This window comes from Lasioglossum baleicum, chromosome 15 (genome assembly GCF_051020765.1).
Source record: "Lasioglossum baleicum chromosome 15, iyLasBale1, whole genome shotgun sequence".
NCBI lineage: Eukaryota > Metazoa > Arthropoda > Insecta > Hymenoptera > Halictidae > Lasioglossum > Lasioglossum baleicum.
In genome coordinates this window covers 1,811,736-1,838,969 of record NC_134943.1, presented here as the reverse complement: position 1 = coordinate 1,838,969, position 27,234 = coordinate 1,811,736, and the positions used below count along the sequence as shown (strand labels likewise).

Genomic DNA, 27,234 nt, shown 5'->3' with positions numbered 1-27,234 from the left:
TACGGGCTCGACATGATTTTTCCGCGATTCCTCGGGATCGAGCACCAGCATTCTACACACAACTTACTCTTTCCAGGCCAGCTTGAATATTGTTTTCCACATTTTTCATATTTTGTACGGTTTTTTGCGAATTTGTTGTTTTAAAAAATCTTTTAAAACGAGTAAAACAGAAACATTAAGTGAAATTTTATGCCCTTTGTTTGAATCTAGGTAATTCTACCTTGCCATCGTTAACTATAAAAATGTAAATGTGTATTCAATTTCACTGCCTAATAACCATTGCTAATTTTTAACTATTCTTTTTACCTCGTGTTATACCTCGCAACATAAAAATGGATTATTATGACAATTAAATGCTTTATCGAAATTGTACTTACATTAGAATTGTCTATTAATAATAATTACCTCATTAAAAATACATTTAATGTTAATCATTTTCTGCAATCATACTCCCACTCGTAGGGCAATTATTTGACAATCTAATCTACGTATTAAAGATTGGTTTGGAAAAATGTAGATAATGCTAATGCAAATTGTTGCGTCTATAAATATTTTTAATCATATCTGAAAGAAACATTATATACAAAACCCATTATTAGTCTTTGTTACTACTGTTGAAATAATTATTATCTCTGCATATGTAGTAACAGTAATAAAATCAATTAGGTACAATGTCATTACAAAAAAATATGTACTTCTGCCAGTACATAAAATTTTATTAGCTAAAAATATAATGAATACCATTATAACGAGAAGTATACATACAACAAAGATAATACTAAACGGAAAGTGAATTAATAATAAATGTTCATACAAAATAAATTTTGCATTAATCGTTATACAATTTTTCACACATTTACTCGAAATTTAGTAAACTTATTCTTTCATGCTTTTTACAAGGTTATAAACAAGCATTTTCATTTAGGAAGCTTCTGATAATCTTCATTTATAAGAAAAGAGTAATTTTAATTTGTCTCTTTGAAGGAGATTAAGTAAAGTATTCGCATTAGTTTTTGAAATTGTGTTTAAATTCTTCTCCATTAATTATAAGTTAACAGTATAAAAATAGAAACATTAAACTGCGACAAGTCAGAAATAAATTATGTTTTTCCACTGAATAAATTGACTATTTTCATTTTTCATTTTAATCCTAATTGTCGTTCAATGGAAACATATTTTACCAAATATTATCGTACTAATTTCTATATTACGGATCTGTATGTAAGATGTTTCCTTAACAATTTCAGCAAGATGAAAATAATGTAATTTATTCACTCAGTTTTACCACAACTGCATAAAGACTGGAGTTATCCATAAGTTGGCTCCCACAAAACAGTTGACAAAGACAATGGAGGGTGGTGGGGCTGGAAAGAAATGGCGAAGAAACAACACCGCGAACGTTGCAATTGTATGTACAGTTTTTATTGGGGTTAATATAGTAATTCTCATTATCAGGGCGGGTGAATACGATTGGGTCGTGTGTGTACGTGTGTTTTTATCGTGTGTATTTCATTTTTAGTCCGAAGAGTGAACGTGGGGTTTAGGTAGCTAGCCTCGTCCTAGCCTCGTGCGCGCATCAACACCGTTTAGTTAGTCTGCATCGTTTCGTTTTGTTCGTTCGATCCTCGTTTAATCTCTCTTTGTAAATACTTCATCTAATTTAATTACGTACGTAATAATTCGATTAATCAATAAATCCGTAATAAATCCGTATAAACGTTGAATCGTGTGCGTGAGTGAACTAGTGGTGCCGGTCCTGTCGTAGGCCCGGCTAGGAAGTCTCTGTAGTAACCAGCGGTAAACGTATCACAAGTCATGTAGCATTCATTTATGCATTATCGGCAACGAGTGTTCGAGGAACGAGGCATGATTCCCTCGGTTTGCGCAGGGAGTTCTCGATTCGTTCGAGAACTATTCTCTCTCATTATACATCGCCGAATACGAGCCGCAGTCTCTTCCTTCACCTCGTCTTAATATAGTGAAAACAAAAAAGTTCTTTGTCCACCCGGCAGAGCAAAGAGACATCGACTGCGAGTCCACAACCTCTCCGGTTCTACCTTTCTCGTTTCTTTCGTTCGCGAACTATTTTAGCCTGAACTCTGCTCGATAGTAATCCAATTGTATCCACATTATGCGGCTATGATCAATCGTATACAGAATATGCGTGGAAAGCTATTCGAGCTTCGGTACTCGTGAATAAGGAAAGCGTCTCGAAGCTATTTTTTCTTGAGTTTCAAGGTTTGCACCGAGGTAGTCTTTATACTCATTCCGTGAACTACTGTCTCGTGCAAAGGACAGGCTCCCCTTTAACATATTTATCGTTCCACGGAGAGGGGGAGCTGGAATCCGTGGAATTAGATGCACATAAACCCTGCCCCAAATGGAGACATAATTCTTTTCGTGCATATCGATTATGCGATTGGACAGTTTCGAACAACGAAATTGTAATACTATATTTCATTCACTTTATATTCGATACAATTCATATGTGACACGATAGTTTTTCGTTTGTCAAGCAAGATATTCGCAATGCATTAGATCGTTTCATAAACATCTGCCAATTTTCAAAAAATTTCGTTTAATTGATTAACACGTTCAACGGTGGTCATCGATGACTTAAATCGATGGAGTTAAAAATGATCGACTAAATTTATTAATGCATAAAGTTAACTAGATTGTAAGGTTAACTAACGAACTGTTATTAGTAATAATCGTAGAAAAATTATTGATCGTTTCTTCTTCAAATACGCGTGGCAGTAAACGTATTACATGAAAAGCGAATGTTTATTAATATCCCATTGCTATCACTTTACCAATTTTACTTATTTATCTTACTAAATGCCAATGCCCCAACGAAATGCAAGGAATCATGTCGCGGTATTCTGGGACGACCTAATATTTGCAATGAATGCGATGACTGAATGGATTTTGCGAACGGACATGAAGGAAATTATCCTTACAAAGTTCGTATCTGCTCGATGCAATAAAAGAGCAACGCTCGAAACTCAAGAAACAAATAATTGTTGCATTCATGTTTATTAAACTTCTTCATTCCGAAGAAGGACGCTCCTCGACTTCGGTAACATTTCGCATACCCTGTACAACTAGATACGTATACAACATTAATTTCTGTTCGTTCTAAAATCGAATTAATGGCAAGAGGAAAAGAAGTCTCGCCCCTTTCCGGTTAGAGAGATTCGCGACTTCTGATCGACCTTGCCCGATCCCGATAGGAATTGTCTACGATTGGCGACTTCGATTTTGTCACTTTGATGGAAATGAACGTCGATCCTCGAACACTCGGTAGTATTGTAGTTAATAACGTGGCGCAGCGCCGTGGCGTTAATCGTTCCGCGATGCCCCCTATAAACAAATAGGCGGATCGCGGCGGCAATTTCCGTCCACGGTATTCTGTCGCTTAGGTAATTGTTATTGTATATCAAACTTTATAAACTGTAATACAATGTAAACCTGTAAAAAATATACTGGGTGGCGACGGCTCTGTATAATATAATAAGTAGTATTATAATCGTTATGGTACAATCGTAATTAGTATAAATATATCATTATATTATATTTCTGCGATGTGCGCGCTTCTCCTATCGTCGTTTCCTCCCTTGTATCGCGGTTCAAGCTTTCACCGTGTATCGTACATATCGTACAGATCGCATTCTATTTAATTATTTCTGCTATATTTCATAAGACGCTTCTGTTCGTCGTACGGTAAATACAGCTCAGCACCATATTTTTTATATATATATATATATTTATATATATTTATGTATATATATATATCACTTATTCTGGGCGCCCGTCACGAATTAAAGCATAGTTTCTTAGAGATTTACAGTAAAAAAATTTTTTTCTCTCTCTCTCTCACTCTTTGCTCTCTCTCTCTTTCGCGCGCGCGCTCTTTGTATACATATTCTAAAAAAGAAAACTATATAACAACGATGTTAATTATTGCAATAAGAACTTTCGATCTTATCGGACGTGGCGCATAAAGGGCTATCGTTCAAACTAGATGTACACGGCACGGTCACATGCCCGTGGCACAACTCGTGATCGTTGGAGGAATAATATTTATAATAATCAGCAATAAAGGTAGTAATAATTATTCCTTCAACCAAGAGTATCGAAGGCGCAGCGTTTACCGTACCACGAATGAAAAGAGCGTTAATCGTTTGTTTATTTCTCGTTTTCGTGCGCTCGGGGCGAGGCTAGGGCGATTTAGGAACTACGTGACAGCACAACCGATGCAAGTAACTATTTCATCTGTTTCCTGGTTTTTTTTCGTTTTCATTTCTCTGTCGCTTTATACAATGAGTTTCGTTATTTCGTTTCTCTCTTTCTTCCTCCTCCTCCTCCTCCTCCTCTGTTCTTTCCTCGGTGAAATTCGATTTGACGGTTTCCATGTCACGACCATTTGAAACCCGATCGAACGTGACCGATAGAACGATCTCCCTTGTCCGTGTCGAGTGAAAATCTGCCTTAGGAAAAACGGAACAGAAACCCGCAAAAAAATCCCGTTCGAAAATCAAATTTCCCGCCGAAACGATCGAACCGTACGATATCCCTCTTTTGTTTTGTTTTTTTTTGCGCCGAACGCATCGTCTGTTTTATCGAGAACGCGAGACAAGTATCGACAGCCGATAACACCGCGACCGAGCAAACGATCGAAAAGTTCGCGGCGCCATCTTGCAACGATGACGCGTACCCTCCGATACGGTGATGCACTTTCCACTCGATGCACGGAACTCCGGAAACTCTCGCACACTTCCTCACAATTACAATATTGCACGACGAAACAGAAACCGCGTGTCTAATTTTACACACTCGCTCACAATTTCTCTTCCCTCCCCCCCTATCTCTCTCTTGCTTACGTCTTTCACATGCGTTCGCTCATACACTTATACGTACTCTCTCTCTCTCTCTCTCTTGCTCACAATTTTTTGCGTTGATCCATTTTTCCCTATCGTTCAATTGCAGGTTGTATCCGAAGAACAATGCTCACGTTGCACAATTATCGATAAATATATATATATATAATATATGTATATATATGTATGTATATATTACGCATAAATAATCGCCTGCGCGCTCTTTGATCCTATTTACAAGTGTAGTCTCACGTAAATTAAAAATAATTATTTTTCGGAGGCAAATCGCTCTCTTGCGTACACGTTCTCTGTTTCTCTGTCTTTCTCTCCCTGTCTCTCGCACTCTTTCTATCGCTCGGTATTCCTTTCGCTCTCTTTCTCCCTCTCTGACACTCAATCATTCTGTCTCCACTTTTGTCAACGAGTAAATAATACTTTTCCCACTTTCTCTGCTCGCTCTATCTCTCTCCACTGATTTGCTTCGTTCCCAACATTATTCGTTTCCTCTCTCGTATTGTTCGGATAAAATCGTACACTCTCATCCTCGTACTGTAGGAACTTAAGATGGCGACTTCGGTTCGCGGAGTCCCAGAAAAATCAAAAGTGTTTCTCGTTTGTCGTATTCCTGTGTCCCATTCGGTATATAAACTGTGCCCGTATAGCGGTAGATAGGTAGTATCAATTGTAACAGTGTATGTATCTTTCAAATATAGTTGCGATCGCGGCAGCGACGGTAGAAAAAACTATGAATCGCGGAGGCGGCTGCGAAGTTATCGCGATAATGACAACGACGACGACGACGACGACAATATGTAAATGAGAACGATCGCGATATTGTTGCGTCGTTGATAACAATAGTAATGACGGTAATCCTTACTTAATGATTAACGAATAAAGAAATAACGGACAACGTTGTATGAAAGAGTATCTTGATAAGAGGATCATCTCGGCCGAGCGTAACGATGTCTCGAGGACAAAATCCGAAAATGTTCGAGGATATCAGTCTTGGAATATACATTAATAAACCTTTGTTGGATTGTATTATCGATAAGCAGTGCACCGTTTTTCTGACAAATTCTAACAAATGGAAAACGTTTGTATAAAATTCATCTTACAGTTTAAATATGAGATGAGTATCCGCGATGATGGTCGAATAGAAAATGCTATTTCAGGGTTCATTATTGCTGGTTTATTGAACCGGATTGCTCACTGATACTCGATTTCGGATCGTTTATTCATGATATTCCTTCCAGTTTCACGTGATTGAGCGAAACCGCGACCTCCTCGACGCACTTCGTTCCCCGAGACACCGTGTCGCCCGGCCAAAAAATCAACTTTCGTCGGAAGAAGCATCCGACGGTTGACACGCGTCGGAGACCAACTAAAAAGTCAACGATACCAAGATAGAGTTAATGATATGTCGTGATCGTATCCCGCCAGAGGCGATCATAAAAAGCGCGAGTAAATCGATCAGTCGGGGATCGACCCGTTAACTAATGCGTAATAATAATAGCAGCGTTTCTAGGTGTCGTTACGTATCCGTAACAGAAGGAATGATAATTGATGATAAATAATAATAATAATAATAATAATAATAATAATAATAATAATACATAATAGCGGTGGTGATAATAATAATAGCGATAAAAAAATTTATTAATGAGAATAGTAATAATAATAGTGTTACCCACGAAAAAATTAGTAATTGCATTCGGTGGATGCGTAACAAACGAATAATAATAACGTTCCGATGGAATTTGTGCTTCTCACCATTTCGAATACAACCTTTCCACCCTTCCAATCCCCCAATCTATTTGTCCCCACGGTTCACGTGCGTACGCGTATCCCGAAATCTCTCTAATAACGAATCAATAATTATTATCGGGGCAACCCTTATTAACCGGTTATCGCGACCCTTTAAAACTTCAACTAACTTGTACTACACACGCAGTAATCATGCGTACGTCTCGCGGTAATAAAGAGCAACCAATCGATACGCCACCTGCCCGTTCTCGTTCTCCTTTTTCTCTATCTACAATCCCGGTGTGACAATGACAGTCTCGATAGTGTTCGCGTGTGCACACGAGCCTCGAATAATTCCTCGCCTCGGCGCGGCGGCGTGCGGCGGTTCGGGCCGACCGACGCGATGGCCCGAACGACAAGAATCATTCGAGAACACCGTGTATTCGTCGTGTATGCACGCGCAAAGTATTTCCAAGATCCCTGCGTTGTATAACCGCCAAGGGAGTTGATTCGTGACGGAGAAGTGAGTCGAGAAAAAAAGACGATTGAAAGAGAACGAGAAAAGAAATTTTCTCGCGTAACACTTCTTCCAAGAAAATCGAATGCGAATGTCGAGCATGCGTCGAATAAGACTTTGCAAACGTACCTAGCCGTCGCCTCTCTTTTTTTTCCAACTCATTTCCAGTCTCGAAAAATCGCTTCCGGTTTTCGGGCACGGTTTCCGAAACACTCTGCGCGGGCTGACCGTATGTACTCGTGAATAAGCAACGCACGTTTCCTTACGAGTCTTTCACTCTCTCTCTATCGTTCTTTCTCTCTCTCTCACCGTTTCGCGCGCGCAATCGTGCCGTTACTGTCGTCCGATTATCTCTCGCGTATCTTTCGTTCTCGACATGCTCGATCGTTTACGTTCCCTCATCTCACCCTGCCCACCCCGTCCCGAAAATGTTCCCGAATTGTCCCTCCCTCGGTACTAGGGGCACGAAAGAAGAAGACACGCTCTAATGTGCCATCGGCGATCAGGAGAGTCGTTTCCCCAATCTCCTAAGGGCCTCGCGAACAACGAAACAGGCGTAGATTTCATTCTCCATTTCGTTTGTTTTTTCGGTCTTTTTCTTTTCATTAAAAAGAGTATACCTAACTAACGTACTGATCCTTTCTTGTATCCCCCCCCCCTGTTAACTGCAAAATAATACTGAAGTCTGCACATGGGTGCCTATCACATATGTCTATTACGTAGTCTCTTTCTGGCAGTCACTCTCATACTCACGCGTACGATCATTAAATTTTATCTGCACTTCTAGCGTTACGTACAATTACAAACGTTTCAGGGAGACACGTGTGTGTGTGTGGGTGTGTCTCCCTTGCTCTCTTTCTCGCTCTCTTTCGCTCACACACGCGTACACACGCGCACACACAACCATTCGTTCGGTCGATCATTCAATCTTTCGCTCGCGTTTTAATTTCTCCTCCGTTTTATTACTTCTCTCACACGCAATCTCCCTACTGTTTCTGATTTTTTGTTCTTTCGCAAGAGCGCCACAGCTTATTTCGCTCTTCCTCGCGTCAACAGAGTGGATAAAAAATTGTTAAAACCATTTTCGACGTGGTCGTACCGCTTCGAGTGTCTCCTCGAGAAACATCATCGGTGTAAACATCACGTGCGTTTAACCCTTGTGTCAATTACCGTTTCCGGCGACATTTAATGATGTTACACTACATATTTGTGTGTAAATTAATCTATGATCCTCGGAGAATTAAAAGTCTACGATAATTTTCCTATTTATTCATAAAAAATATTGAAGGAGTTGGAAAAAGAAATTAAAAGTGGGTACACAGGTACCCAGTAATTGACATAAGGGTTGACCGTGAACGTCGAAACGATGAATTATGAATACGGTTGACGAACGACAAGAACGTATTAAAAAAAAAACCAAGGTTACCGTTCAAGCTAAATCAGAGATAAGCTATTGTCAAATCGATACTAGGAGCGAATAAAATAGAATATTATTGAAACAATAAAAAGATTCGCATCAATGTAATGTACGAGGCAAAACGTGCGGTACAATCCGTCGAAGCAGTTATAAACTCTTTTAGAACACCCTGTATATATATTATATATAATATTAATAATCAATAATAATATCAGTTTGTATTGTACAGGCTATTTTGGGGCTCAAAGCCTGTGGTCTCTCTAATATTTACTTAACCCCCCTCTCGTCGTATCCATACGCTCTTTCTCCCGTCATTACATTCTACTTAAGTTATTCTCATCTTCTCTTTTTTTTTTTAATTAATAATATCTTTAATTTTGCTTTCGCTAGATGTAGCAAGGTGTGACAATAACGAAATTAATCACTTTTTCCTGCCGCTTCCTCTTCGTTATCTCTTCCCTCTCTATCTCTCGCAAATCATCCTTTCTTTTTTTTTATTATTTTCTTAAGTTCTTTAACGAAATAATCATCGTAAATGTATTATAGTTTTACACGTTACTTTTTTCTTTTTTTCTTTATCATTACTTTTACAGTTTAATATGTAGCTTTTTTTTTCTTTATCTATCGTAGATTTGTCTGTGGCTATCCCTGATGTGTTAGTTACCCTGCGCTTCCGTCTGGTTGTCGAAATATTGTTGCGAAATTGTGGTCTACGATTAAAATTTCCATTTAGCATTCATATCGTCCGTAATCGTTACGAATTCGTTCGTTCGTTCGTTCGTACCTTCGTTCGTTCGTTCCGTTTATATTTCCCTTTACACCGTATCGTTTTTCCTCGTTCCTTTCTAGCATTTTTCGTTTCGAATATGATATACGACTCTTGTTACGTTCGCCGAGAGCGAGATTCGCGATTCTTCCGGTGGCTCGCCAAGATTCGCGCGATCGAACACGGACATGCATATTCTCCCGTCGGGAAGAAAGGACAAGCGTCAGGGGGAGCAGATCTTTCGTCTTTCTTTCATTCTTTCTTTCTTCTGAGCGACTCGAAGGGGGCGTCGACCTCTCGAGCGTTCTCCAACGAGTCGACCGGTCGATTTGTTCGTGTTATAAGCGTAACAGCGACGCCCGTGTTCCCGACGCTCGAATCGCGCTGGTCGCTGGGGGTCGCCCTCGAAGAAGATAGTATACAAAAGAAGAATTAACGGAGCAACAAGTGTCAGCGAATAGAGCCGAGACGTTTGTTCGTAACGATCCCGAAAACATTATTTACAGATCCAACCGCGCGGTTATTGCACCGACCCATCGGAAACGATACCGGATCAACGTGTCACCGTAACTCTTCCGAAGCCGGGGGTGTCGCGAGAATTAGGCGAATCTTGGCGAGTCCGCGCGCGAGCACCCTGCCTGTGACTATGTATAATATTTTAAATGCACAACACCAACCCCTCCCCGATCGTAACGTCGTTCTACGAATCAGCGCAGATTTCAGAGTTCGCAAGTATTTGTCGCGGGCGTTCTATCGGTGTCAGAATCCAATCAGGCAACGACTCGCGAACGGTTCGCGCGAGAAAGTGATGCACGCATATATTTGTGTAGGTATCGGTGTAAACTGTATATCCTCGGTCAACGTGGTTGGGAAACGTATAAAATAATATTCAACTGGAAGCTCGTTTGAACGCAGTCCACGGAGGCAGCCAGGGACCATCCCACGAGAGTTTTACTTAATCAACGGTCTGCGTGTGAAGTACCGCGACGGTAATACACGGTGTGTCGGATGATAACAAGTATTGCTCGGTGAACAAGAATATTCCGCGATACGAAATGCCACTGGGTAAATAATCTCTGTATACAGTGTCAGCGAGTTGCATGATTGTCAAAATCTGGTAACGATCGTCTGCGAAGTATATATGTGTGTGCGCGCGCGTGTCACCTTGCTGCCTCGGAACGCGTATGTGGAACAGGTTTATCTTAACAATCTGTAGATATAACATTTAAACACTATTGTTCAAGTCTTTCGATCCTTACCTCATGTACATCACAGGCCACGAGGATGATTCGAAGTAGAAAGCGCGTCGTCGTCTCTCTCTTTCTCTCTTTCTCTCTCCCGTATCGTGCGTCACTTTCACGGCGAACGGTCCGCGATCCCCAAGCAATCGGAGTGTGAGCATTTTTCCAGCAATTGCTATTCCATACAGCAGCCGTCGTATTTACTCAGCCGTTTTACAGTACTATTTGGTATAATCGCTCTTGTAGCAGGAACTATTTATAGTGATGATACGAGTGGTCTCGCACGCCGGCGAAAATCTCCGCTTCGAAACGCCTCGTTGCATCTTTGTTAGCCGGAGTGGTACCGCTTTTCCGTCAACTTTAAATGCGTACCGAGGGGTCGTGAGAAGGTCAGGGGGTGGTAGCGGTAGCGGTAGTGGTTGGCGAGTTAGGGGAGATAGGGAACGAGCACCAGAAAAGACACCGGTGATGACTCCTCTTCTTCTTCATCTTCTTCGTACTCCCCCGTTCTGTCTCCGGGGGCACAGATCACTAATTTTAACCAAGAAGACGAAGACCGTGTCCGAAGGAAACGAGACGGATCTCGCTCGTGAGAGAGAATTTCGCCGGCACGCTCGACTGAGTCTGGCGTTTCGCGATCGACGGACAAAGGGGGCGACGTCAATATTTTTGCTGACGGAGAAAGACAGACAAAGAAAGTTGAAAGAAACAGTGAAAAGGTGGGGAAGTGAAACGCGGTGACAGCGTGGCTTAAGCGTGGATTGAGCAGGGCGGAACGTCCGTCGAACTTACCCCGGGAGCTGTAATTGGTGATAGTCAGTCTTGTGAAAAAGAGAACAATCTCGCGGAAAAATCGGGGCCATGTGTGTCACCGTGTGTGTATATATATGTATGTATGTATGTGTGTGTACTCGCCCGTGTCGTCGCGTGTGTATGATCGCTGCTCGCGTGCTAAACGGCAACCGCGAGGCATATGTGTCTCGTGTACGTGTCGAGGGATCGTTAAACGGGATGGTTGGTTGATCGGACACCGACGTGTCCGTGGTCCTTCAACAAGGATAATAAATATTACCGCGCGTACCTATGATCACGAGTAAAGCGACATTTTTTTCTAATCCGAACCGTTTTGTTGAAGTAGCGCGGGCGCTGATTGAGGCGGTTGCGGCTGCAACGATTCGTGATGATGGTGGTGATGATGGTCAATCGGCGACGGTGTTCGACTACTCCGCGACGTGGACAGGTCGCCGCCGCCACCACCACCACCACCCGGGTTCCCGGTTGGATCGAAGGCCTTCTGTTCACTTGGCGGTAGTAAATGCACCATACTAACTGGCACGGGGAACGCCGCCGCCGCGAAGTCGGGAAAGAAACCCTGCGGTAGGTTACCTCCGAGCAACGAATGATGAGGAAATCCACTGTCGTCGCCTGGATGAGGTGGTAGTCCAGCAAGAGGGTGGGTCATTTGCGTGGGCGGCTGGACGGTCTTGACGTTGTTGTTCAACGAGTTCATCACGACGTCGCCCGCCGTCGCGCCCGTGCAATCCCTTCTGAGTTGTTCAAGTTTTAAACTCTTCCCGTATTTGCCCCGCACGTACATCAGAAGGCTGTTGTACGGAATACCGAAGATTCTGCTCGCTTGCGACGTCGTCATCTTCTTATTCCACACATGCTGAAGCGCCTCGGTCAGTTCCGCGTTCGTCCAGGACCTCGGGGGCCCTCCTCTGGGCGCGCTGTGCTGACCTTTCGGTCTTCCTACCGGCAAACCTCGACTACCATGCTCTCCCCACCTGCGCGGTGTGTCGCCGTCACCCCTGTGCTTCTTGGGCTTCTTCCCTGGATGATGACCGCCGAGCCCTGCCGCGCCGAACAGTCCGTGCAGCGTTTCCGGTTTAAAATTATCGTGGAGATCCGCTAAAAGGGACCCCCTATCAAGAGCACCAGCGTGAGGGAATAGTCCTCCGCCTAGAGACGCCACACTGTCCAATGGAAACATCGACGTGACGGAGCTGCGCCGCGGTGTCAACTGCGAATCTTGTTGTTGTTGTTGTTGAGACTGCTGATACGAATGCGTCCTATTGGGCCCATGCGGACTGCCTTCCCGCGGATGGTGACCCTGATGTGGTGGTGGCAGTTGACCTTGCGGATGACTTGGCAACCACTGGGCCGCCAGCTGGCCCAAACTCGTCAGGTACTCGCTGTGATGATGCGGTGGCGTCAACGACAATGCCGACATCGCCGGCAAGCCTGCCGCAGCCGCCGCCGCCGCTGCTGCTGCCGCAGACGGAATGTCTTGGAGGGAACCGTCAGGGTGTAGTAGACTCGTGCCGGTCAATGGTGATCCTCTCGGACTGCTTGCCGCCTCGCTGCTCTCCGCCTTCATGTGGTGATGATCGGTTCCGCTGGGCGACAGGGACCTCTTCATCGAGAGGTTCTCGGCGATATCCTCCTGCTGTTGTTGGTTCTGTGAGATCGCTGACTGTTGATGGTGCTGGTGTTGCTGTGACTGTTGCTGATTGCTCAGGTTCAGACCGCTCGTCGGTGGGCTCAGGCTTGCCGGCGGATGCGGTCGACTGAGATCCTGCGGTACCAGTTCGCCGGATCTTCTTCGCGGTCGTGCCTGTTTTCGTCGAGGTAACAACGGCGATCCGCAGCTCTCCCGTAGCTCGCGCATCCCAAAGTTCAAGTGACTCATGTGCGGTAACCTGTCGCGATGATCCCTCGCCGGATGAAAGATTGTTGGCGCCGTGGCCGCCATTGGTTCTCGCGTGGATGGCGGCGCCGTGCTCTCCGATGCATTGTCATCTTCTTCAGGGGTACTGTGCCTGGCGCCCTCGGGCGTCGACGGTTCGCCAAGAAGCAGATCGGCAGTCGGTGTTTCCGGTGGGGACGCCGGCCTCGGCTCAGATGACGCTAATCCACGCACTTGCAAACTTTCTGCCGCCCTCATCAGTCCTGGGAGTTCCTCGCGACCAACACGCACCTCGCCGCGATACATGAAGTCGATCAGCGCTGCAACTTCGTGACCCGGGAAGTCCTTCAACACGATCACCGGGTGCTTGCAGGGGTGCTCCGCGAATATCCTCTCGAAGAACGGACTGAAAACGTAAACGCATCGTCTTACTACATGGTTATCGATGCGATACTATGGGATCAGGATTCTTTAAATTATCATATTGTGGACGGAACGCTTGCATACGATCTTAATTCCTAGAAGACCCACACCATAATCCCACAATATGGTCTTAATTAATGAATACTTTCAAAAGTGTGTTACGAAGACTGCGGATCTTCATGCAAAATAAAAATGTTCCTCATCAATTGCAAGGTAGTGGAGCCAAACAAGAATTTGTTTTTCTTCTTTATTAATTTTGATAATTCGTTGCTAATGCATCGACGCAGTTTAATTCTTTTTATCTGTTTCTGTCTAATATTTCTCCCGTTGATTGTTCCGAAACATTTACTCGTATGACATGATCACACGCGAAACCTGAAAGACGTAAACCAGCGTCTCCTGTAATTAGCGTTTGAAAAACAGCAGACGTCAATCGGCGTCTCTGGTCTACAATGTTAAGACATTGTTTTAAGAAACAACGAGTGTGGATTAGAGGAGTTGGAAGATTCCATGGCTGATGTCAGGAGCTGATCAAAATCCTAAAACCCTACAATAGGAGACCAAGTAATTATTGACACGGATCTGTCAACGAAATAATACCTGACTGCACTGTCTCCTTAAAGGTAGATTTATATCGTTCATACTGTTACATTGTACGGAACGAGAAAGCATAGCAACCGGTACCTAAGCATGCATACACGCGTTTCGTACTATCGTCTCTCTCGTTCTCTCTCTCTCTCTCTCTCTCTCTCTCTCTCTCTCTCTCTCTCTCTAACCTTCCCCAGTTCTTTTACTTCTTATAAGACAATTACGCTTGATTTACTCCGCTATTATCAGACACGCAACCCTTACTTACAGCAAGAACCGAGTATACATAATCCGTACGATGATTAAAAGAGTTTGGACGTCGTACCAACTACACGTGTATTTATAGTCTTTTAAACTTGCTTGAAAGGTAAAAGTCATTTTTCTTTTAGCGAGTCTGACTGTGCCCGAAACGTGCGCACCGAAGATATTTTATTTGCGATCGTTACGCCGTCAGAGTTGAACGGAATGGAAATGGCCTAACGTCGGACACGGACGGAAATGGCATTTATTTGTTGTCCCCCCGGTGTATATGTTCTTCGGTTCTTAGTATGGCCAGTCGACAATAGAGGAGTAGCATGCTTTACAGATTGAAACCGCGTGCAAAAAGCTGAAGCAAGACTTAGCCCCGTTCCCTTACGAATCGCCAGGTAGCTACAAGACTTTCGCGTGGCAAGAGCAGAATTAACATCGTGTACTCGATAGAGTTGACCAGTAAGCCACGAGGAAATATCGCGTAGGTCAATTTACACTGTTAAGGAAAAAGTTTAGTTAGCGTTCGTTTCTGTGCGAGAGAAACTTCTTTTAACCCTTGTCCGTCGTTTAAATTGTTGTTGCACTCGCGCGTTGCTCGGGTTTATTTGTCCCGCGAAGAAAAACAAATTATAAACGATAATTATATGATATTAAAGACGAATCAGTTGCGTACATTCATGTCGCACACCTGTGACGAAACCAACAAAAGAAACGCAATTTTGTAACTATCATTATACGATTTTCGTGGAAATGCTTTCTGATAATCATGCAAATCTTATTTATTTCCATTATGCGTCTGATAGAGAACAGTTATGGTTTGATTGCGAATGTTTGTGCAAGATAAAGTGCGGGGAACAGAAGCTAAATAATTTTGATAATTTTAATCTTTATGCAAAATTTTCTATCACAATTGTAAGCAGATGGAGTAATATAGATATTTATTTCATTTCTCAATAGGTTGAAAATAATATGAGATTGTTAAATTCTCTTAATGATTTTACTAGTTTGAGATGACGATTAAACTAATTTTACTATTATAGTTTACAATTTCTCCTATTTATTAATTTTTGTCATGAATCCCTAAAATCTGCAATCAAGTTGTGACACCCTTCCGATTCGTACAATACTTTGTTGTATTCGAGAAATACATTTCATTATGAACTATTACTATGAACAAGCACTATCGAGCCTAATTTATCAGCATTCTTCTTGTTCATGAATTTGATTAATAAAATAACGCCTAAGTATGTTCTAAAACAATTTCCTGGAGAACATGTTCTTCCGAGTTGTTTCACTTCCGTCGAAAGTGTGCGATACATTCATTTTCCGTTCAAAAGATCGAATTAAAATGCACAGAAATACTTTCATGAATAACGCGTTAATCTATTTGAGATATTGCTGTGTAACATTTCTTTCACAGAGATTATTCGACAAAATAAACATGCAATTCTTGTACAAGGCACGCGAATCTTTTATTTGAGGCAGATTGATCCGAACGTACAACAGTATAATGCCATCGGCATATATGCTTCAAATTATCAGCATAGATAACGTATAAAATGGCTACACGTTATTTTACTTAGGAAATATCTTTGAAGAATATCAATAAATTCTGACCGAACACAGTCGTTAATAAATATATTAGGAAATGTCGAATTCTCGTTCGGTGCAAGAGGCTAATGTTCATTCGTTTTGCACAGTTCCTTTCTACAAATTGGTGAATAAAAATGTTTCGTGAATTTGTTAACACTTTATCTACCGGAAGTCTACAGGATTTTCAATAATTGTATACTATCGATTATTATCATTATTGTCTATCTAAAGTTATTGAATTCTACCAAGCAATTCTATGAAAATTAACCAAATCAATTTTTAAATAAGATGATTATAAACGAATCATAATAAGGGACGATACTGTTATTATGAGACCGATATGTGACGTATCTAACGGATTCACATGCGAAGACTTAAATGTGTCATCTATTTCGAACGTGTTGATAAAAAGAGACTTGCGAATACTTTTGCTAGTCAAATAAAAAAAGTAAATAATTTTTAACCAGCCCCGTAAAAACTTTAGCCGATTAAAAATATTTAGTGCAACTTCAATATCAAACAGAAACTGGAGATTAAATGTTTTGAAATGTATTTATGTACTATTCTTGTTAATGATTTACTTCTTCCTGTATTTATGTACTATTCTTGTTAATAAGTTACAGAAATGTAGGAAAATGTAGCTTGATTCTGTTTGCTGAAGAACGTAAAAGATATCATCGTAAAAGATATAATAGATATCAACATTATTGCGACATCGAGGCTCCATACTGGTTTCGATTGTCTCTGTTTTCACACACTTGTTTTTATTTTGCACATGTTCACCTGTTCACGTGGCGCGTACTCATGTACTTATACGAGCAGCTCCTCTAAATTTATTGACCGTATACTGTTTCACGCATAAATATTTGTGTAAATCAGAACAATCTAATTAACCACCACCAGGCACGACGTCATTGTTTACTTTCTAGAATTTGAAGACAGCTACGGAAAATATCAAAAACTCTAAATCATCAACAGGTCCGTAACACCGAAAGAATCCGTCGATTAGGCGTTGTTCACGAAGGGTTATTCAAACTTGTAATAGTTATGTATAGACTGCGGATCTTTATGCAAAATAAAAATTGTCTGCATCGATTGCAAGAATTAGAAATCAAATTGAATGTTATTTCTTCCCTTAATGATTTTAATAGAGGAGAAATCATATACAATTGACATTTTCAATTCCAGCAATTTTCCAACAATTTTGAATTTTGTCTACTCAATTTTTCTATAAATGCATAAACATCCGCAGTCTAGTTATGTATAATCTATTCTGACTAAGGTATCTGATAAATGTTAGACAGCGTACGTCGGTACCTCGCCGATTGTAATACGAAGAACGTCAATTTCTCCTTTAATTTTATTCTATTTGATGAAACTATACACGAACTGAAGTTAAGATTTATAATATTAACTGTTCTTCCAACCCTCCTGCAGTCTGCTTGCGCCGCAAAGAATTTCAGTAAAGTCTATCTTGAAATCCAGACAAATGATTGTGTCAGCCAAATACGGATGACACGGTAGTCAACGTGTTAACGCGCGATCCTCGGCTGATAGGCGAAGCCATCGCGGCGTTTAGTAAAGCACACGGCACCGAGAGAAACACAGAAAACACAAAAGACACCGATCGGGACGCGTTCGTGTATCGAGAGGAGAAGAACAGCGTCCCGATAATGGAGAGCACGATGGACAAACAAGAAAACAGCATGATCGTTTCGTACCTGCAGGCACTAAGGACAACCTTGTGCGCCCTGAGGCTGGTCTCGGCGCAGACCAGGGTCACGTCGACGAGTATCTCGGCGTGCAGCAGTGCCTCGAAAGCCTGTAGTATGTGGGCCTGATGATTGTTCCATCGTAGGGAGTAGTGCGACTGCAAAGCCATCCCATCGGGACTGTCCGCGGCGCTCGACATTTTTTCACCGCCGCTCGTGTCGTTAGCGGAGCCACCTTGCTCCGCCTCGTGCTCCTTCGTACCTCGGGGTTCTGCGGTCGTCTTTATTTTCCATGCACGCACGCGAGTGGCCACGCACGTACCGTGAACGATGCCTCCCCTTCGACACTATCTTGAACGGCGCTGTTCTCCTGGAAACAAAACAAATCACATGGTGAATCGTTCTGACGACTTCAATCAACGTCGAGGATACAGAGATCCGAGCCTTTCTTGAACCATGTATATTGGGAAGCTTAGCTTCATCGGTGACCAGAAGACACACTAATACTTGTAGTTAGCTTCGGCAAGGGTTAGAAGACATACTAATACCTCTAGCTACCTCATCAAGAGTTAGAAGATATAAGTATTTCTAGCTAGCCTTTTCAGGGGTCTAAAGCCACACTAATACTTGTCAGGGATTAAAAATTACAAATACTTCTACCTAGTGCCATCGGAAGTCAGAGGACAGACTGATGCTTCGATCTAGCTTCAACAGGGGTCAGAAGACACATCGATACTTCTAACCAGGTCTATTAGGAGCCAAACAACACACTAACACTTCTAGCTAGCTTCGTCAGGGATCAGAAAACACTAATACTTCTAGCTAGCTCCACCGGTGGTCACAGGACAGACTGATGCTTCGAACTAGCTTCACCAGGGTTAAAATATACGAATGCATCTACCTAGCTTCATCGAAGGTCAAAAGACAGACTGATACTTCTAGCTAGCTACATCAGGGATTAGAGACCACCGATACTTCTGATCCCGCTCAAAGTAGCTGCAATGCTTGCGAAACATTAGGAAAACAATTCAGGGGTGGGGGAAAGGAGATTAATTATGATTTAAGGTTGAACAACAACGAGCTTCCAATCTGTTCCGAACATGTCCAGTATGGAAAATAGTGAATGAAACTATTTTTTGCTTGTTTTTATAGAAGAAAAAACGCAAGTTATGCAGTCAATAGAGGTAATTGTACCATTTCTTGTCTAGTTCATTGAAATGATGACTTGGAGCGATTAGGGTGGACAGTAATGGCCAACGATGTACATATGTTAGAATTCCTCCCTCCCAAAACAGAAATTAGTTTATTTATATAGAATATACAATGAAGATTGTTTTGAACTTTTCTAGACGCGAAGATTTTTTCGCATAAACATTTTGTTTACTTAGCAGTGGGCAGGTTATAAGGGTTTGTGGTTTTTGGCGGGATTTGCCCGCTCGAGGTTACGATCGCCGGTTATTGAGAGAATGCTTTATTCTCTTCTGTACTTTTAAAATCTTCGATTTCGAACACTTTGATCATTGCTGCGCACGGTTCATTAGGCCGATTAGGTTTAGGAGCAGGTGAGTGTATGGGGTGCGATGGTTAGCGGCGGTGCGAGCGAGACCGAGGGGCGCTTTTAATACGTATGAAGCGGATGTTGACGAATAAACTCGTGGGATAGGTACGCAAAGAGAGTATTTAAACATAGTCGACGGAAATTGTAGTATTTAGAAAATGTGCATGCTTAGAATGGCAGTTATTTCTCGAGCTTATTGCGCGAATGAAGAGACTTTTTTACACTCTATAATGTAAATTTTGAATATTAAGAGACTGGTGAATAGTCTATTGTGTTTTTTACCGAAACAACGCGATCTAGATTTCACGCATCTCGCGAATTTTTGCTTGCGTAAAAATGGCGCGGCAATGATGGCGTGGCGAGTAATGGCGCGCGTTGTTATACTACATCATTGATTCTCAGTTTCTGCAAAGAGAGATATTAATTTCGCAATAAATTTAAATTATATATTGATATTTTACCCTTCAGAAATTGTTCGGTATCTACATATGGAATATTTAGTAACATTTTTCTCGTCGTAGAAAGAAGCAATTATTGTGGTAGGAAAATTCAGAACGAAAAATCCGCAGTGATAGAAAAGTTTTGAAATATGTATTGCGACACATGATGGTTTCCATTAATTGTCTCCTGCTGTTCAGGAATTTGTAAAAAATACTCGTTTTGTAGCTAATAGAGCGCTTGTTATTAGAAATTTTGCGGAAAAGTGAATACTTTATAGAATAATTTTAGAACAATTCCAGCGTGGGTATTTGTTAAAATATTGACAACGAAGCTGTGTTTCTTTCTTAAATTGTAATTTTCACTGACTACGCTTTGTAGTTTATCAAGTCGATTTAAGAAAGAATGTTTAAAACGGCAATGCCTCTGCAGTGATCAAAAGTTTTAAACTGTGAGATATTTTACGAAATATTTGCTATCCGCTGTTACTCTGTGTAGTAAATTAGAAACTTTAGTGACAAATTGTACCATATACTACAAAATCAAAATGTCTATGATCGTAATACTTTGCAAATGTTAACACGACGAAAGAAATTGTTTTTCAGACAATGTAAAATATTGTCTAAATCTTGAAAACGTGATTTTCATAATTAAGGACCTGCTTAAATAAATAAATAAGGCTTTATCGTCGATATAACACACATGTGACAAAATAATTAAACTTTTTACGTGATTCTTTGACATTGTTTACTTTGCCATTTGGAACGTTATAAAATGATTTACTATGAATTACTTTTCGCTGTTACGTAGATTATCAGTGCAGAGTTTCATTACATTTTGGAGCTAAGAAAAGTTGTTAGAGTAATGCAAAATAATTATTAGCGTGTTTGTATGCTTATTCATTCGAGTATCGTTTTACTTCTAATATTTTGTGTGTGAACATCACTATGTATACAGGTTTGCGGGATACAGATCACAAATACACTACGTGTTTGGAAGCAATGAATTGTTTAGACTCGTTTCACCTACTTATTTCGATTTTGGAAGTATTTGCACGTCAAAATCAAGCATTGAAGTCACCAGTCAGATAAATACTGTTCCCTAGAAGAACTGTTATTATTGAAATTGCTGCAGATGTTAATATTTAATATTGATCTCGGCAATGGAATTCGCATATTTCTCTCTCTATGTTTGTTATTATTCACTAGATAAATTCACGGATAACTAACCATGATATTAAAATTTCTACTTTTATCTGCTTACATTTTGTCTAAAGCTCGCGTAAAAATTGCAAAGAAATCATGAAACGTTATTGCAAAAATGTTCGCACGATCTTAGGGCAAATGTTACGGATTTCGCACGCACAGTCAAGACCATAGCAACATACTCGGAGCCGATTCGCGGAGCGCGCGCAAGCTTTCTCATTTCGCGCGTATGCTGCGATTTATTCAACTGTCTTTCGAGATAATGTGCGTCACTATCATCAATTCGACCTGTAACTTGAATTCCTCTATGGGGGTAAACAATGCGCATCGAATGAGCCTTGATTTACCGAGCAGGCTGAATTTTCACGGGTTTGCGGCACACGAAAACCACCTGGAAGTCAACGAAAGAAGATGACCAGCGAAAACACCCCGCAACATCGCGCGTACCTACTACGGAAAACAGGCAAACACTGGGGAACGCGAAACATTTAACCGGTGAATTTATTCACAGACACGAACCGCAGTTTCGACGAGATAAAAACTACGGCGGAAAAAGAAAAAAAATTGTTCCAGGGTTGGTTTGCCGAGGGTCAGACGAATCCTCAGGCTTCGCGATCCTGTGCTACGTCACTGTGCGCCTGTCGAAAACTCGTCGTAACTTTGTTGTCGAGCTTGCACGTGTTCGAAAAAAGCGCGTTCAAATATCTATGAAACCGTGTATACTCTCGATGTTAACGTCCTTCGTTGTTCTCCCGTAACGATGGCGAGTCGTTTTCACCCGGAACGAAATTCGAAATCGTACGTTAATTACGGCCGGTTAGTCGACACAGAGATTCATGTGAAATCTTCTCTACACTCCCGATAATCGAAACGGATTAATTAATAACAATACCGATCGCGTCCGCTACATTGATACTGATCCGACATCAGCGTATTCACAATCTAACGATGCTGTTTCCGATAGTTTTGCTTCGTGAATAATGCAAATACGAACCAAATCCTTGTGAACGATCACACATCAATCGTAATTCGTTACCTCGCCTTCTGATCTCGACGTGGCATCGAGCATACACACGGTGGTTTCCGGCGAGACGGTAGCAACGATCTTTGCTGAACATAAGATCACAGAGCACAGTCCATTTTGCACACGAAATAACTAAGATGAGCCGGAGAAAACACACATGTCACTTGGATGGCGAATACCATCGCGTTCGTTGGCAAGCGAGCAGCTCGTCTTCTCTCACTTCATTGTGGAGCGATCTCTCCAGGCACTGTCCCGTTGCGTACTCATGTGTCTACAATATGAGGAGATCGGGAAGGTAACTTATAGGTACGATGGTCCGACAGAGTAACGCGCGACTGGAGCGCGGATGGTTCGTTGGCGGGAAAGCTAAACACAGCCGGCGGGCCGCGTGGTAGCTGCCGTGTGTGTGTGTTAGGGGAAGAGAAGACGTCGCCGAAGGATAGACAGAGAGGATTGCGCGGGTGATAGTGTGAGTGAGTGTGTATGTGTGTGTGTGTGTGTGTGAGAGAGAGAGAGAGAGAGTGACAGAGAAAGGATAAGAGAGCGTGGCGCCCCTAAACGATCAGCTGATTCCTCACTGTCACCAATCGTCTTCTCGATAAAAGCACAAACGTGTTCACAGAAGAATCGGATTGGTTCGCGATTCCCGGGGCACACCCGGTGTGTGTACCCGCGTATCCACTATACAATATACTCGATATCACTTTGGTACCAGTTATCAGCCGGCCACGGGGATGATTAATCGTTCCGTTTGGCGAACACTTTCGGCACCGATCGTCTTCGATGGAGCGGACGATCTCTCGATAGATCGTCGATCAAAACGAAAAAGTTAGAACCAACGAGGAAAAAAAAATAAGAAAATGAAAGAGACGGAACGAACGAAACGTCAAAACATGATAACTGAACGAAGGAAAACATCAGGTGTCACCAGCAACGAAAAAGAAATCGAAGAAACTTTGCAAAGAGAAAACTGACCGTATCGTGTGGATTGCGTGTGCGGCACAGCGGCGTCGGCGACGGCCGGTGAGTGAATGCGCCGTGACGTTAGGCGCCCCTCCTAAGATCCCCGCCCCTCTCGCTCCTTAAACTTCTCCCTCCCTCTCGGGAGATGTCGTCTCTTTTCCTATACGATACACGCCACTCACTTGCTCGCGCACTAACTAACCAACCTCCCTCTCTCTTACCTCGGGACCTCCTCCCCTTTCTACCGTCTATCCCTCCTGTCCCCCCGTCCCGCTCCCCGCTACCACCACCGCCGCCTCCTCTTCGTCACTTTACCGCCCCGCGCGCAGGAACCCTACCACCACCTCTCGGCACCTCTGGCGTGTGTCCTGCCGCTCTAACATTCGCGGACCGCCAACTACCCCTTTCCTTCCTTTCTACTTCAAGGGAAACCTACTGTTCCACGAGAGACGCGTTCCTTCTTGTTGCCCTAACTCGCGTTTCCTACCGCCGGACGTTTTCTCCGTGCCACTCCCCCCTTCTCCTCCGCCGCCCGGCACGAATCCATGCGCTTATCCGCGAACCGATGCAACCGATAAGAAAAGTACGACATGCACACCCCGAGGGGGCGGGGGCTCCGGGGGGTGGGGAGATTCCACGTGTGTGGATTATCCTGATATCGTACCCCGGTTTCACCTTTATTTCTACGGATTTTAGTCCACCCCGTTTCGGCAACACGCACACTTTTCTCGCTGAGAGAGTGAGCTTGTGATTTTGACCGGAAGTATCCGGTACTCCGATCGAATCCACGAGTTTTTATTTTTCAATTTTTGTTCGTTTGTACCTATCCTCTGTTTTCTCGTTGCGAAGATTTTCCGAGAGATCGACCACTGTGCCCGGAAAAAAATTATCTACAGCGAAGATGTGTTTGCCCTGAAGCTGGGATGAAGTTCATCGGTCGATCGCTGACCGGGGAAGATAAATACGAAGCGAGAGTCGGTAAGATTTCGAGGAAGATGAGGAGTCAAGGCCGCCGACGGAGGTGGCACTGAGAGGGTGAATTCCAAGTTCAGGACCGTTCGAAGGATCTCGAATCGCAACGGGACACCATAGGAAAGTAGGAACTGTAGATAGTTTCCTTCCTTCACCTTACACCTACACGCGGGGCTCTCCCTTATGCTGGCAGCGTGCTCGCTTGTGTGCGTTTATGTAGCGCCCGGCTGAATACTCTTACGTCTTGTAGACTTCGCGATGCGATAAACTGCAAGCACGGCCCGAAAGTCTCGAGCCGTCCTTCCCCCGTGAGCAGGACTTACACGAATATTAAGTATCACGTGTCCGTAATTGTGTGCTATGCAAGGATTAATACGCTCCGGATTACTATGTATGGAATTTTTAGAGGAAATCTCGAGCCAGTACAATGCGAAACTTCCTTGTTATGTAGATATATGACTCGTAAAATTATGCTTCTTATTTTATTTCGGAGTTGGCACTCTTTAGGAAATATCTCACGTGCAGAAAATCTAAACGTTTCACCGAAGATCTTCATACAAAATCAAAACTTTCTGCATCAGTTGCAACACGCAGGAGCTAAATCGAAATCGTTTTGGTTTGACAATTTTAACAAGTTGAAAGTAGTATACGGATGTTTAGAAATTCTTTTAATTTTTCACCGTTTTTGTTCGCCAATTTGAATGTATGGAATCCGCGATACTAGCAATGATTGTTGTAGAAGAAGAGAACCCTAGAACGGGAGTAGTCGCGATACAAACGCGGTCGACATAATAATCATTCTCATTTCAATATCCTTGTTCTCATTTCTCACATATCTGCAGCTGTTATTTTGGCTGTTAAGCAAACCCTTATTGCCGCAATAACTCTAATCGACCTATTGACTTTGGGGTTCTCCAATGAAAGAAGAATCTTGTATTACTATTTCCTACGTTTAATAAATTTCAATACCTGTATGGTTATAAGTGGACTGTGGATTTTATGCATTTATGAACAAAATGAGTAAGTGAAATATAAAACAGAGAGAGAGAGAGAGAGAGCAGAAAGATGTAACTTCAGTCAACTTATTAAATAATTGAAGAAAAAAACAGATTGTTATTTACCTCCAGTATGAATGCAACAAGTCTGATTGTAAGAAATGTGGTATTAGGATTTAACACTGAATGTACTGAATACTCACAGCGATTAATTTTGATTTGTTATAGCGATTAACAAGACTGAATTTTTTGAAATTTGACGTGACTTTTACCGCGTAACTTACACGCAAATAAATAAATTTATATATCAATTTTTGTAAAAACCCCTTCATGATGGTAACTAGTGATGAACCTAGTACTAATAAGATAAACAAATCTGAATTGTCTATTTTAACTCACTTAGGAGTAACAGTTTAAAAGATTTTTAAACTACATTCGGCAGGCTTCATTTTCAGTAGTAAACTTTTACAGTACGTCTTCTTTTCTTTTTCCTGTTGATTTTGATCGACATACTATACTAAGCAGTAGGCTTGATTAAATTTTAACTTTCTGTGATTCAAAGCTGAATTATGCACGGCAATGTTATGTTTACTGCTGACTAATGATATTGGTACTCTTTTAAGGAATGAACGAAATGATTCCCCCTTATTGCAAAGTCAATCAAGCGATTTGCACAAAGATCCACTGTCTATAATGACGTAAACTAACTATTGAAAAATTACGATTTAAATGAAACATTTGTAGTTTTATCTAAACAAATCCTTTCACAGTTAAATAATATTTACAGATTTGCAGGTAACAATTGATGAACATGCGTCACTTGTTGAACGAAGAAAATAATAACTATCAACGGAGGACATTCACTGTCACTTGTTATGAACGTAAAGGGTTAAAAAACAATCCGTTTAAATAAAATTTAGAGGCGTGATGAATAATTTTTTGAATACCGCGGGTAATTGTTATCTTTTACAACTAATTGTTAATGCTGGCAAAACTTTTCTAGCAGTGTTTGAGACCACGTATATTTTCGATTTTGAATATTCAAAAAGTTGCATCGATAAATACTATTATTGCGAGTTTTATTCACACTGAAGGCGGGCCGCGTTCCTCGTATTTTCAATAAACATTATATTGTACAAATACCATTTAGACTAATGTCGTTGATTGTCTAGTTCGTCATAATAGAAAACGTGTTGTCGGGAATGTGTTTAAACACGCAAGACTGCACAAACGAAGCAAAATAAATTTACACAAGTATATAAACGTCGCGATAAATTACTCTCGATCTCGAACATTAACAGTAACATCATATTCTATACACGTCACTGACCAAAATATCGCGATTACTTCCGAAAGCAGCGTCCAAGAACGTTTTCCCGTACACGTTAAAATCTACGAGAAACCGAACCTACACGGCGATATGATCAACCTTCGCGGATACCCAAAACTTTTTAAACACCGGTCGAAAAATCAAATCGTCATCGTGTAAACGTAGCAAAATGTGATAGAGAAAAATCGCAAGAAACGTAATCCAAAGTTCAAGACCCGAAACGTACCGTAAAGGGCAGTAAGTTCTTCGACACGGTTCCGAAACGCACGTTTCTCAGCCACACTATCCGCAAAATTCTCTACTTCAGCACAGAACATCACTATAATCTGTCCCGGCACACGTGCAATCTCGGCGTAAACGACGCGGTTGGTACATCGTAGTGATCTCGATCCCCACGGACATCACAATACCACTGTTACGGAATGTACTTTGAAACCGTGTAAAAATATCGCTCGCAATTCCTCGGGTTTACGGGCCTGGGTGCGGATCACAGCGTCCTAGCTCGCACACGTGGACTCCGACAGCTGTTACAGTCGGCACACGAGTCACAACAAACGTTCTTCGTCCTTCGGATCGAGTTAAATGAATCACCGTCCCGGCACATACGAGAGAGAGTGCACCGTTGCAGGCCTGATCGATCATTGACCAGGTTCTTGTCCAGGTAGTGTTTTATCACAGGTTGGCGAACGCGTGCCGGCGTCGGTGCCGCACGCGTGGAATTCCGCAGGTGGTGGACGCGTCGACTGTCAACCACGGCTCGGTGTGAATGCACCTCGGACAGGCGTGTATGTACGTATGCGTGTGTGAGAGAGAGAGTGTGGGCGCGGGTGTGCACGTAGATGCACGATCCGAAACAGGTGTGCGGTCGAGTGGCGGCGGGCGGCCTGGCTCTTAGAGCAGTCGCGTTGTGACTGCCTCTTCGGACTTG

General features: G+C 42.3%; 1 protein-coding gene across 4 annotated transcripts; it reads right to left on the bottom strand.

Annotated features, from left to right (window-relative positions):
• Positions 1-1,400: 1,400 nt before the first annotated feature.
• Lov (BTB/POZ domain-containing jim lovell protein) lies at positions 1,401-27,234 on the bottom strand. 4 transcript variants are annotated; one of them, XM_076438795.1, is made up of 3 exons: positions 26,533-27,234; positions 17,831-18,191; positions 1,401-13,659 (listed from the first exon to the last, which is right to left on the bottom strand). In XM_076438795.1, the coding sequence occupies exons 2-3, from the start codon at positions 18,019-18,021 to the stop codon at positions 11,676-11,678; spliced, it is 2,175 nt and encodes a 724-aa protein (XP_076294910.1). In that variant the 5' UTR covers positions 18,022-18,191; positions 26,533-27,234; the 3' UTR covers positions 1,401-11,675. The 4 variants fall into 4 exon arrangements, with proteins under 4 accessions (XP_076294910.1, XP_076294909.1, XP_076294912.1 ...); XM_076438794.1 differs by lacking the exon at positions 26,533-27,234 and adding an exon at positions 23,022-26,502; XM_076438797.1 differs by lacking the exon at positions 26,533-27,234 and adding an exon at positions 22,759-23,015.

Excerpts from the sequence above, each read along its gene's own strand:
- Lov (XM_076438795.1), bottom strand. The coding sequence starts at position 18,021 with ATGTCGAGCGCCGCGGACAGTCCCGATGGGATGGCTTTGCAGTCGCAC. Across the intron at positions 13,660-17,830 it reads GTTGTCCTTAGTGCCTGCAG|TCCGTTCTTCGAGAGGATAT; the intron begins GTACGAAACGAT and ends TTACGTTTTCAG.